Source organism: Phalaenopsis equestris, unplaced genomic scaffold (assembly GCF_001263595.1).
Source record: "Phalaenopsis equestris unplaced genomic scaffold, ASM126359v1 Scaffold001208, whole genome shotgun sequence".
Taxonomy (NCBI): Eukaryota; Viridiplantae; Streptophyta; class Magnoliopsida; order Asparagales; family Orchidaceae; genus Phalaenopsis; species Phalaenopsis equestris.
In genome coordinates, this window is record NW_018165647.1 from 235,872 (window position 1) to 249,060 (window position 13,189).

A 13,189-nucleotide genomic window follows, 5' to 3' on the forward strand; every position below is an offset into this window, starting at 1 on the left:
AATTTCTTTATGTAAATATGCTATATTTATTTTACTTTATATTAAATATCAATAAATTTAACACATGTATTTCTTCAATTTACGCTTATAATACCTCCAAATAAATACTCATATAATGATTAAATGAGCCACATAGAGACATTGTTTGTTCAATAATAAATTTAAAGTTTTTTACACATTTAATAAAAAAAAAACCAATTAGCCTGCAGTTTATCCAAGATCGGCTCTCTGCCACCTCATTTATCTGCAGGAAATATTTTTTGTTTTCAAAATCTGTCCCGTAAGGTCGGATGGCATGTCCTTCGATATATCCGTTGGAAAGTCTTAAATTTTAATGGCGTGTGCTCCATTCTATCCAAGGCTGGAACAAGTGCGAACAATCGTACTTACCCATCTTGCTCATTAATTCAACCATACATTCCTAATTCGATGTGAGCCCTTATAGGCGTGTAAAAGGCGTTTCGCCTTCTTTTTTAAAGCCCGTTGAAAAGAAGCTTATAATTTATGCGCTAAATAAAGGGAGCACGCCGCGGGTCCCACTCGCAGAATTTTGAATTTGTTTCTGTTGACGCAAACCCTAGAGTGGTTTCCTTCCAAGGTAGCGCTTTTATCTATTCGCACTTGCATTTTACTTTATATTAAATATCAATAAATTTAACACATGTATTTCTTCAATTTACGCTTATAATACCTCCAAATAAATACTCATATAATGATTAAATGAGCCACATAGAGACATTGTTTGTTCAATAATAAATTTAAAGTTTTTTACACATTTAATAAAAAAAAAACCAATTAGCCTGCAGTTTATCCAAGGTCGGCTCTCTGCCACCTCATTTATCTGCAGGAAATATTTTTTGTTTTCAAAATCTGTCCCGTAAGGTCGGATGGCATGTCCTTCGATATATCCGTTGGAAAGTCTTAAATTTTAATGGCGTGTGCTCCATTCTATCCAAGGCTGGAACAAGTGCGAACAATCGTACTTACCCATCTTGCTCATTAATTCAACCATACATTCCTAATTCGATGTGAGCCCTTATAGGCAATAACACATGAATAACACACAATAACACATGAATAACGCGCAATAACACATGAATAACACATGAGAGAATATTCCCCGTGTTACTGCGCCGTTTTTTTTGCTCTACCGCGCGAGATGTCGTGGCGTGTTTTGATTAGCTACGCACGTTATTTTTACGTGCGTAGTACTGATGTAATATCTGCGTGCGGAGGCCTCCCCCAACGGGTGGAATTATTGTCTCTATCTGCGGAGGCCTCGCTATCTATTTCTGCAACTTTTTTTGAAATTTGTGCAGGGTTCGATTTCCGGAAACTTCATATGAGGAGAATTTTGTGTTTCCAATGGAGTTTTCCAGGGATCGCAGACGAGTGGGCGGGGCTTCTTTGACCAGCGGACTTCGTGACGAAGATTGAGAGAGTAAATTTTGGATTTCGACTTCCAAATGATGCTTTTTGCAGAGGCGATGAGTTCTGCAAGCACCCGGAGCTCATTGGAGATGATGCTGGACACAATCAGAAGGAAGGATGAACAACAGAAGGATTTGCTTCCGGCATTACCGACCCGGCCGACCTCCAGAGGCCGTCTGCCGTCTTCCAGGAGGTCATTGCTTGTTAGTGCTGCCCTAAAAAGTAACAGGCAGGAGGTGAATCTGTGTTCGCCTGAGAGAAGAGTTGAAGTGAAGGAGAAGGGTGATCGGAACGTTGAGACCTTTGAATGCGTGGAGAAGTCTCACGCTATGAAGATGCTCGGCCTAGAGAGCTATGGGGAAAGACGGGATGCAGAAGGCCCTGTGGACCGCAAATGCACATCTTCCTCGTTGGCCATTAACCTGGCTGGCCAATTTAAGTTCGGTGGAGCAATTGATTATTTCTCAAACAAGGTAGTCAAGCTCGTAAAAAATATTGGTTAGCTTCTCTTGGTTCGTTTTCTCAGCACATAAATTCTATATTTCATATCTTTCTGTTTGCATAATTCGAAAGTTGAGAGCAGTTTTATAGGGTTTATATATGGTTGAGGGTGTGCCACACCCTATTTTGACCTCCTCTCAAGCAAGCATGAAGCATAAGTCGGAGGTATTTCTTATCAGTTCCAATCTTGAATTCATTAATGGAGTTGAGTGAGTAGAAAAATTAGCATGTATAGATATTTTCGTTATATTTATTAATTAATATAAAACACTCATAATTTAAGTTATTAAAATGAATTGCATATTTTCTTATTAAAATTTATGGAAAATTTCTGTGTACTAGATGTAGTTTTTTCTATACATTATAGACATTTTTCCTTTTAACATACAACTAAAATTTTAGGTGGAAGCTTACGGATACAATTAGAATAGGGATTACCCGTTTATAATCTCACTTGCTTGCTTTTTAACCTAAAATAATAATTTTGTGATATTTGATGAGCAAAAAGCTAACTAGGACAAATAATTTCATATCATTTTCATTAGATATTTACAGTATTTTAACTATTTTATGGACATATTATGACTAACCTACAATAATAAACATATAAGGTATAGCTTGACATATAAAATTTAGCATTTAGATGTTTAATCATGCATCGTAAATTGTTAAGGAATCATGAGATTCAAATTCTATAAACTTAAAATGTTTTTATCTTAAAAATATTAAGCAAGTGCAAAGTAAGAGGCTTCTTGACTGCGATGTTTCTCTTTAATATGCTTGATATGAATAAATTTCATAAGCATACACATAATTGATCAATGCAATCATAAAACTGCAAAACATTAGGCTTATGAATAGCTTTTTATATCAAAGATGTGTATTTCACACAAATCTTGTGTTAACCTCGTGACGAATCTTCTCACACCTATCACACAGGAACCTTCATATTTTTTATATGATATATTAAAATCATCAAATTCTTCATTAGAAAGCAATTTTTAACTTAATAACACACTTCAACATCAAATTACTATCTTTACCTTGAAATGATTTTCCTTCAATAAAACCTTTAAGCTTCTCTATCCAAAAAATTGAATTCCATTTATGTATGAAAAAGCTAAAATTTGAATTTCTAACCTCATACTCTAGCCTCCCATTGCCTTCCCTTATTCTTCTTTCTTTTTTTTTTGGCTTTAAGCGCTACTCGAGATCTTTTCTACTTATAGGTTATGGGATATGCAAAAAAGATAATGTATTGTATTATATTAGATTGTTAATTATATAAGTAATTTCTATATAACATAACTTAAATTTTTTTTTTCAATTGAGAACTATCTCAACTATTGAAAGCATCCATCATTTTGTACGAAGAAAGTAGAAAATATAAGTTTTGCTACTTATACCTATGAATAGTAAATTAAATCATATGACCAATAAAACTATTAAGATTTAAGTTAAATAATCGAACAATTTTATTGTTTTTTTTTAAATTTTTATACTTTTATATACTTTTGCATATTAAAATAGTCTAAATAAAATATAGAGTTTGATAAAATTAGTTTGAATCATTCTCGAAATGTGTGAAAAGTGAGCTTAAAGTTCAAATGAAATATTTATTCCTATCTTTGTGAAATGTTTATTTTTTGCAGAATATGTCTTCCAACTTTGTAGTATTTTTATTTAATGAAGAAATTGATGCAATGCACAAGGCAGAATTCTATAGCAATAATGCCTCTTCTTAATGCCTTTGTGTAAGTTTTACATTTGGAGGGTCAAAAAATTTTAACTTATTTACATGTACCTAATTTTTTATTAATAAATTTATAGATAATTATGTGCATGCATGTGTATTTCAACAACATATTTTTTGAGTTATCATAGCAATTTGGCCTTGCAATAAAAATTCTCATTCATACATTCCATGAGATCAGTAATTGTTAGTTTGGCTATTATTGGTGGTGAATATTGTCGGTTTACTAGGTATTGTTCATGTGAATACTACTATTAGTGTAGTTATTGCTAACAGAGTAATTACCGCATGGAAATTTTTTTGAGGGATTTGATATATGTGGTGAGGGTTTGGTTTTTTATGGGTGAAATGAATATTTCTTTTCAAGATCTTTGTCAGTTGTGGATGCATCTAAAATGCATGAGAACATTCAACCATATATCACATTTCACAGATCAATCACTATCATTTCTCTCTTTTCCTCCTTTCCTTATTTTATTGCAATTTTGGCGCTTTAAATTTGTTTTAATCTACTAATAAATAGTTTAAAATATGAAAAATTACTAGGATTTTTGTTCTAAAGCATTACTATTTGTCACAATTCACTATATAATGCTATTTCATATAATGGTTTTTGTTGGAATCAAATTTATAACCAAAATTCTCAAATTTGGATGGATTTCCTTGAGATGAAGGCTTAGTTTATGTTCTTAATCATAACCAGTTATTTATATGACAATATAACACCTAAGTTCAAAAATATTTAACTTAAACTATGTTTATTTATTATTAATTGGATTTTAATGTTCACTTATGTTTCTATCATTCCATCACCTAAATAGCAAATTTTATACCCATGTTGAAGTTAATTAACTTTCTTAGTTGTATTTTTAGATTATCCTACATTAGATTTGATCAGAGATGGTTATAAGCATGCTACTATACATGGAGCTATATATAGTACTTGGATGATCTACCATGGGAGAGATGATGTCTTTCTTAATTTGTTCGACCTTGTTGAGTTGATCAACCATGATAATCAAGCTTTTTGTAGGAATCTTTTTTTTTTTAGTGCGAGTGAGAGTGAGAACTAATGTGCTATTTAATGTGGCTTTTGATAGGTTAATCTCTTTAGGTCACCAATTGAATTATATTATAAATCACACTAATAATGCTGATCAAATTCATGATTTTCTACTACATACTAATGCTAATCCTATTGCGATTCCACCTTTCACTAATCTTGATGTCTTGTCTTGAGTGAAAATGATTTTGATGATCCTAAAAGTTTAGTTGACTTTACAAAGCACCTTGTTCCTCTAGTGAGATGCCAATACACTAGGGACCCAGATGGCGTTCTTTGACAAGGCATAATTATGATTATAACGTTCGTGAAGGTAGTCAGTGCAAAGATAGATCATCCAAAGCTCTTTCTATGGACACCAACAGAGCGACTCTTTGCTTGCCTAACTGTCCTCACAATGCATGTGATTCTCCTTAGTTCAAATAACATAAATTTGAGGTTGATACCACTAGTGAAGTTAAGATTTATGAAGTTCCCCAAAGCCTTGCTTGATTGGTTGACTCAAATGGAGCATAACGTTGTTGCTATGACATTTCTACTAACAAGACTAGGTTTTTCAAAATGAAGTTGTTGGGGAACGCTAAAATTTATTGGACTAGCGTAGAGTGTAAGCATCTTTACCAAGGCTATGATCTAGACTTAATGTGAAATGGGATGAAAGAGATTTTGTATAGAGGTACTTATCTTATATTTGGATCATATGGCGGGTGACTATTATCTTTATGCTTCAGATGTATTTATGGTGGTCAAATGTATAACGTGCTTTGGTGAGCCGATTATGCGACCCGATATATGATTGATCAAGTTTTGAGCCAAATTATAATTTGAGATTAAGTGGAAGATTTTGGCTCCTCAAGTCCATACCTTAGAGAAAATGCTCTATCGTGCCCTTGATGTCAAATGATGCCTTAGGATCCTTGTTGTTTGTAGGGTTAGTCCCTAAGTTAGGGAGAACGATACTAGAGTTCTCAGGTTTATCTTGTACACCATTAGTGCTAATGGAACTATTACTCCTATTGGTAAGGAAAGGGTTAACCCTAACCTAACATAACCTAACTTCATAGATGGGGTAAGATGAAAAAAAAGCTATCTGCTATAGGTGCGGGGAACTCAGTCTAACTCGGATCAACGTAGTTTAACCTGGTTTGGTCCCAAGTTAACCTAACTTGGTTTAAATTAGCTTACCTGGAGTTAATCTAAATCAAGTAAGAGTAGTTTGACCCTAATCAAACTAAGTTAGCCTAGGCAAATCCTTCTAAACTTTGGCGAACCTAAACAAGTTTGAAGATAATCCGAGGGAAAACAGCCTAACTCAGGTTAACTCGGAAGTCCTAGAGAATTTTTTCGGATCAGTCCAACCTAACTTGGGCTAATCCGAACTCAAGTTAACTTTGATTGGAGGCTATGGAGTGTTCGACTTCTCACAAGAGAACGCAAGCACACGTAACTTTAGTAAAGGGGCAATTTTGGGCCAAGGTACAAACCAACCTTATGGAATCGATATAAAATTTACCCTAAAAACCACAAAAACTTATACTTGAACTCAAAAATGCACCTGATTTGAGAAGGTATTTTAGAGGAGGCAACTCATGACTGCTAACAAAATCTTTCAGTTACCCTTATGACTAATCAAATCACAAACTCCAGCGACCCCGGGATGACAAAACAATGAGAACTTGACCTAGTCATTCCAAGCAACAAAAATAAAACACAAAACGACAAAATAAAAGAATTAATCTTCTGAGAAGTCTTAAGTAGACTAAAATTTTTTAACCCTAAAATTTGAGAAAGACATTAAAACTTAAATGAAACACTCATGAACAAAAAGTCATCGAACTCAAATTGAACCCTGATACCCGGGTCTACGAGGATCTCTTGGATGATGCAACCCATGGTTGCTGACAGGATTCTTAACAAAAAATTAGTAAAATGGGCATATTATTATCAGGGACTTTCAAACTAAATATAGAATCTGAAGAAACCTGAGAAATAATGCATGGTTAAGCGCAACTTAACTATAAATGTTCGACATCACAAATTGTTTTAACTTTCTAATAGGCTAGATTAGGAGTAAACAAAGTTTAGAAAGTTAACAACTTGTATGTATGATAAGCACGAAAAACATTATGGGAAAATCACAAGCAAGAAAACAATGGAAAAATGACTATCCTAACATCATAGGAAGAACAAAGGAAGTTTAGCTACGGGACATGCGAAAGAAAAACCAAAAACGAGTTAAAATCATTGAAAACCAATACATAGATCAAAATAGAACTTACAACCACGTTTCCTCTCCGTCAAAATAGTGATCCTCACCTTACAATGAATACGCTCCAAGATAATCTCTCTCACCCCAGCTACAGTCCCTCTCTTTCAAATCCCCATAAAAAATAACAAGAAAATATATGAAAAACTCATAAAATATGCAATAAACATAGATAAACATGCTGGAAAATTGAGCTTATTTTATTCATATCACTATTGAGCATCATCAATAGATACTTTTTAAGCTACAATTGAATTAGGTATATGAGTAGGAGTGAAAGAATTCTGTGAAACAAATGAATTTGTATCAGACTTAACTTCAACTACATATTTGTTGTCTCAATAGAAGTTTCTATCTGCTTTGAGTCCCGAGACTTTCACAATCTCATCTCGTCAAGCGTAACATTCCTGTTAATGACAATCTTCTTCGTCGCATGATGATAAAGTTCGAAACCCTTGGAGCAAGGGGAGCTGTTTGTGTGGCACGGGGGTACCAGGTACACGTGAGTGCGCCTTGATACGACACCAGTACTCCACCCACTTTTTTGTGGCTTTTCTGGATATGGATACGAATATGGATATGGCGCAGGTGCACTTGGACTGGGTGTGGGTGCGGTGCTTTCTCTTTTAGCAACCTGGCGTCTGCAACATGGGTGTAGGTGTGCCAGTTTAACTTATTCTCTTTATGCTCCCAATTCGCCACTTTCTCTCCTCCCAGTGGCTTAATTTTGTAACCTGCACAACAAAACAAAAATACCTTTCTCAAGTGTCATATAGTCATAAAATATGCAATAAAAATTAGATAAACATGCTAGAAAATTGCACATATTTTGTTCATATCTCTCCTGAGCATTATCAATAGATACTTTTTAAGCTACAATTGAATTAGATACCTGAGTAGGAGTGGAATAATTCTGTAAAACAAATGAAGTTGCATCAAACTCTTACTTATGCTGCATATCAGTGGTCTAAATAGAACTCTCCATTTGCTTTGAGTCCCAAAACTTCAACAAGCTCATCTCGTCAATTGTAACATTTTTGCTAATGACAATCTTTTTCTTCGCATGATGATAGAGTTTGAAACCCTTGAATTGATACTTGAAGCCGATAAAGATTGTTATCTTTGTTCGTGATTTCAATTTATAATTCTTTATGTGGTAGTAACTTGGACACTCAAATACTCTAATGCACTCATATTGTCTAGCAGGATGCCCTTACCATATCTCCCTGGGTTTTTTTAATAGACACAGAAGGCAGACGATCGCTAAATGATGATCATAATCTATGACCTTGGCTCATTAGATTTCATCCAACCAAACATTAGATAACATACATCAAATATTCTACACTAAAATCTAGTTCATCTTCTCTCCTGTTCTGTTATGGTATGCCTCGAACAGTGAAGTGGTGTTCTATCCTAGTTCTTTGACACTTTTTGTAAGAATGCATCTGACGTGTATTCACTCCTATTGTCTGATATAATACATCATGTCTTTTTTATCAGTCTGAGTCTCAATTCATTTTCTTCCAAGTTATAAAAATCTTCACTACGTTACTCTTGCCCTTCATAGTGTATACTCAAATATATATGGAGTAATCATCGAAAAAAGAAATAAAGTATGTCCACCCAACAAATGATATCGTCCCTCAAACACCTATGTAAGCATACCCTAAATACTTTTTATACTATGGATGACAATACCAATAGACTTTGTACAACCCAACATTAGACAACATACATTGAACTTTCTCCACCAATGTCTGATTCATCCTCTCCGCCATCTCGTTATGATATGTTGTCTCTTGAACAGTGAAGTGGTGTTCTATCTCATTTCTCTGGCACTCTTGCCAGAACACATCCAACATATATTCACCCCCACTGTCTGATTTTTATCAATGTGACTCTTACGCACTTTTTCTAGGTTGTAAAAAGCTCCAGTTCCTTGCTTTTGCACTTCATAGTGATATCTTGAGTAATCATCCATTAAAGACAAAAAGCATCTCCACTCATCGAATGATGTCATCTTCATCTGGCCCCAAACATCTATGTTAATATACTCTAAAATACTTTTGATATTGTGGATGTCGGTACTGATGGATACCTGTCTTTTTGCCAAAAAACTGAGTTCACAATAGTTCAGCTTGCAAGTGCTTCCTTTTTTGATTAATCCTTACTTCACCAAAACCTAAAGTGAAGCCATTCTAGGATGAGCTAGTTGTAGATTTCACAATGAAATGACATCTAAGTGGTAAAAATCTTCAGTTCCTTGCTTTTGCACTTCATAGTGTATACTCAAATATATCTTGAGTAATCATCCATTAAAGAGAAAAAATATCTCCATCCATTGAATGATATTATCTTCATATGGCCCCAAATATCTATGTGAACATACTCTAAAATACCCTTTGTATTGTGGATGATTGTATTGAAGGATACCCATGTCTTTTTGCCAAACAACTAAGTTCACAAAAATTTAGTTTGCAAGTGCTCGCTCTTTTGATCAATCTTTGCATCAGCAAAGCCTAAAGTGAAGCCACTCTAGGGATGAGCCAATTGTAGATTTCATAATGTCATGATATCAGAATAATCATCAGCAATAGCAACTGTTCCAGTCACTTTACTACTGTGAAAATAGTAAAGGTGATCATGATGAACTTTCTTTCATAAAAATTAGTATTCCATGACATATCATCATAACATCTATCTCAATAACTGTCTTATAGCCCTTAGTCTCTGTGGCACTAACAGACAATAGATTCTTCGTGATATTTGTAACTTGTTTAATATTAGTCAACTCTCCCACTGTATCATTTTACTTCCTGAAGCTACTCCAGCATGAACTATTTGTATATGTCACAAATGTAAGAGTATCGAAATAATTATTAGCAGTAGCGGCCATTCCAGTCACTTCACTATCCCAAATATAGTAAATGTTGTGATGATAAACTTTCTTTATAAAAATCAGTACTCCGTGATATATCCTTAGAACATCTGTCTCAATGACTGCCTTGTAGCCCTTGAGCTTTAAGACCCCAACTAGCAACAAATTTTTCCTGATATCTTGAACATGTCTATCATTAGTCAGCTCTCTCACAGTATCATCATATATCCTAATAAAAATGTTGTCTATACTAACAGTACGAGATCCTTAATTATTGCTCATAGTAACTGCATTGTTATTCAGTTTTTTGTACCTACTTTCGATGGGGACAAATGTGATATATAACGCTCATGTCTAGAATCTAATACAAATCATCTGTATACAAACAGTGAGAAACTTCAGATATTGATATATTTGAATTCGCCTCATCACTCCTCTCTACAATCGCGCCTCAGAGGAAACTCCATTCTCTTCTTCATCAACTTTGGATAATCTTTCTTCCAGTGATCAGTTTCTAAACAAAAAGTATATTGATTTTAAAAAATCAGTGCTCCACGACATGTCCTTAGAACATCTGTCTCAATGACTACCTTGTAGCCCTCCCCTAAGACAACAAATTCTTCCTGATATCCGGAATATGTCTAATATCATTCAACTCTCTCACAGTATCATCATATATCTTGATAAAGATGCTGCCCATACCAATAGTGAGAAATTTCAGATAACAATATATCTGAATTCGCCTCATCACTCCTCTCTACAATAAGATTGGATTTTGCCTCAGAGGAAACTCCTTTCTCTTCTTCATCAACTTCAGATAATCTTTCTTCCAATGATTAGTTTCTAAATAAAAAGTAATTTTTTAAAAGTCAGTGCTCCACGACACATCCTTAGAACATCTGTCTCAATGACTACCTTGTAGCCCTTCTCAACTGACAACAAATTCTTCCTGATATCCAGAATATGTCTAATAACAGTCAGCTGTCTCACAGTATCATCATGCATCTTGACCACTCTCGATGGGGACAAATGTGATATGCAACTCTCATGTTTAGAATCCAATACGAATCATCTGTACACAACCAAAGATAATGATATATTTGAATTTGCTTCACCACTCATATCCATAATAAGGTTCGATTTTGCGTTAGAGGAAACTTCATTTCCCTTCTCCTTCAACTTCGGATAATCTTTTTCTAATGACCAATTTCTAAACAGAAAGTAAACTGATTTTCTTCAAGACTGTGCTCATTAGACTTGTCCCAATTTTGAAACGTATCGCCTTTGCCACCCTTGTTTGCGCAATTCTTTTTTCTTGTCAGGTTTACCATGTTGGAGTGTAAGCGTCTTAGCATACTCCATTTTTGAATCATTTTTGTCCCTTCGACGCAACTAATGATTTAATAATGTCGTAGTCATATCGTCACAATTCAAGTTCTCCTACCAATGAATTATTGTATTCTTGAAGATCTCGTGCTCATCCGAAGCAAACTCAATTGCAGAAGTATATTGTTTTCATTTCCAACCTTATCCAGATTTAAAAGATCAGTTAAAATTTTTGTAAAATCATTTAGGTGCTCTTTAATAATAACCTCACATCTTATTTGAAATATGTAGAGATGACACTTTATATGAAGATGATTCTTCATGCTCTTTGTGAGATATTTGTTTTCCAATATCCTCCACATTTTCTTGCAGAAAGTGTTCATCATCACCTAAAATTTTTACAAAACAATGACGATAGCAACTTCACTCAACAAACAAGAAACCAAGCACAGTGTGGTTTACGTGGTTCAGCCCAAATTTATCTATGTCCATGGGGAGAGGTTATTTCACTATCAATAGGTTGGGGAGAAAGGAAAAAAAAAAAACTAACAAAATTAGGGATACAACTCAACACTCACTAAATCCTCCATAATTTCTTCTACAAATCAGAGAGGTCGAGGACATACAAATTAGGAATATTTCAAATATAAGAAAGATGATGTAATTAGATTTCCTCTAGTTAGGTTTCATAACATAGAAAAGATTCTATATTTAGATCTTTAATACCAATTGTTATGCAAAACATTACGGATAACAACGTTACTCAATAAACAAATAAATATACACAGGGTGATTTACGTGGTTTGGCCCAAATCTACCTACGCCCACTGGGAGAGTTTATTCCAATATCAATAGGTTGGGGGGATAAAAGAAAACAATCAGATAAATTAGGGTTACTACTCAACACTCGCTAAAGCCTCCAAATACTCTCCTATAAATAAGAGAGGATTAGGGCATACAAATAAAGAATATTTTAAATTTAAAAAAAATCATGTAATTAAATTACCTCTAATTAGGTTTCATAACATGAAAAAAAATCCTATAAAGGAAAAAAATCAGATAAATTATGGTTAAAATTCAACACTCGTTAAAGCCTCCAGATACTCTCCTATAAATAAGAGAGGATTAGGGCATACAAATAAAGAATATTTTAAATTTAAAAAAAATCATGTAATTAAATTACCTCTAATTAGGTTTCATAACATGAAAAAATCCTGTAAAGGAAAAAAATCAGATAAATTAGGGTTACAACTCAACACTCACTAAAGCCTCTAGATTCTCTCCTATAAATAAGAGAGGATTAGGGCATACAAATAAAGAATATTTTAAATTTAAAAAAAATCATGTAATTAAATTACCTCTAATTAGGTTTCATAACATGAAAAAATCCTGTAAAGGAAAAAAATCAGATAAATTAGGGTTACAACTCAACACTCACTAAAGCCTCTAGATTCTCTCCTATAAATAAGAGAGGATTAGGGCATGCAAATAATGAATATTTTAATTTTAAGAAAGATCGTGTAATTAGATTTCCTCTAATTAGGTTTCATAACATGAAAAAAAATCCTATAAAGGAAAAAAATCAGATAAATTATGGTTAAAATTCAACACTCGTTAAAGCCTCCAGATACTCTCCTATAAATAAGAGAGGATTAGGGCATACAAATAATGAATATTTTAAAATATAAGAATGTTCGTATAATTAGATTTCCTTTAATTAGGTTTCATAAAATGAAAAAAGTCCTATAATTAGTTCTCATCAAATTATGTTATCTAGCATCAATCTTGCTAATATACATACTTCATAATTTACAATCATTAGATTCAATATTTTCCGTAACAATTCTCATTTGAAAGTTCTCTACTTGCCTGATGAAATGGATAGGTTTGATTTTATGAAATAGTTCATGTCATAATCAAATTATAACCCAGTTTGTTCTAATTTCATATTTATTTTTTGTGATGGTT

General features: G+C 33.6%; 1 protein-coding gene across 2 annotated transcripts in view; it reads left to right on the forward strand.

Annotated features, from left to right (window-relative positions):
* The first annotated feature begins 525 nt into the window (after positions 1-525).
* Positions 526-13,189, forward strand: part of LOC110033518 (myosin-1-like) — a 34,860-nt gene continuing 22,196 nt past the window's right edge. Inside the window, exons 1-2 of one of the 2 annotated variants that reach the window (XM_020737531.1) lie at positions 526-598; positions 1,320-1,904. In XM_020737531.1, the coding sequence (XP_020593190.1) occupies positions 1,467-1,904 (438 nt within the window). In that variant the 5' untranslated portion in view covers positions 526-598; positions 1,320-1,466. Of the gene's footprint in view, positions 599-1,319; positions 1,905-2,011; positions 2,098-13,189 lie in introns of those variants that run through there. The other variant, XM_020737532.1, reaches the window with a different exon arrangement.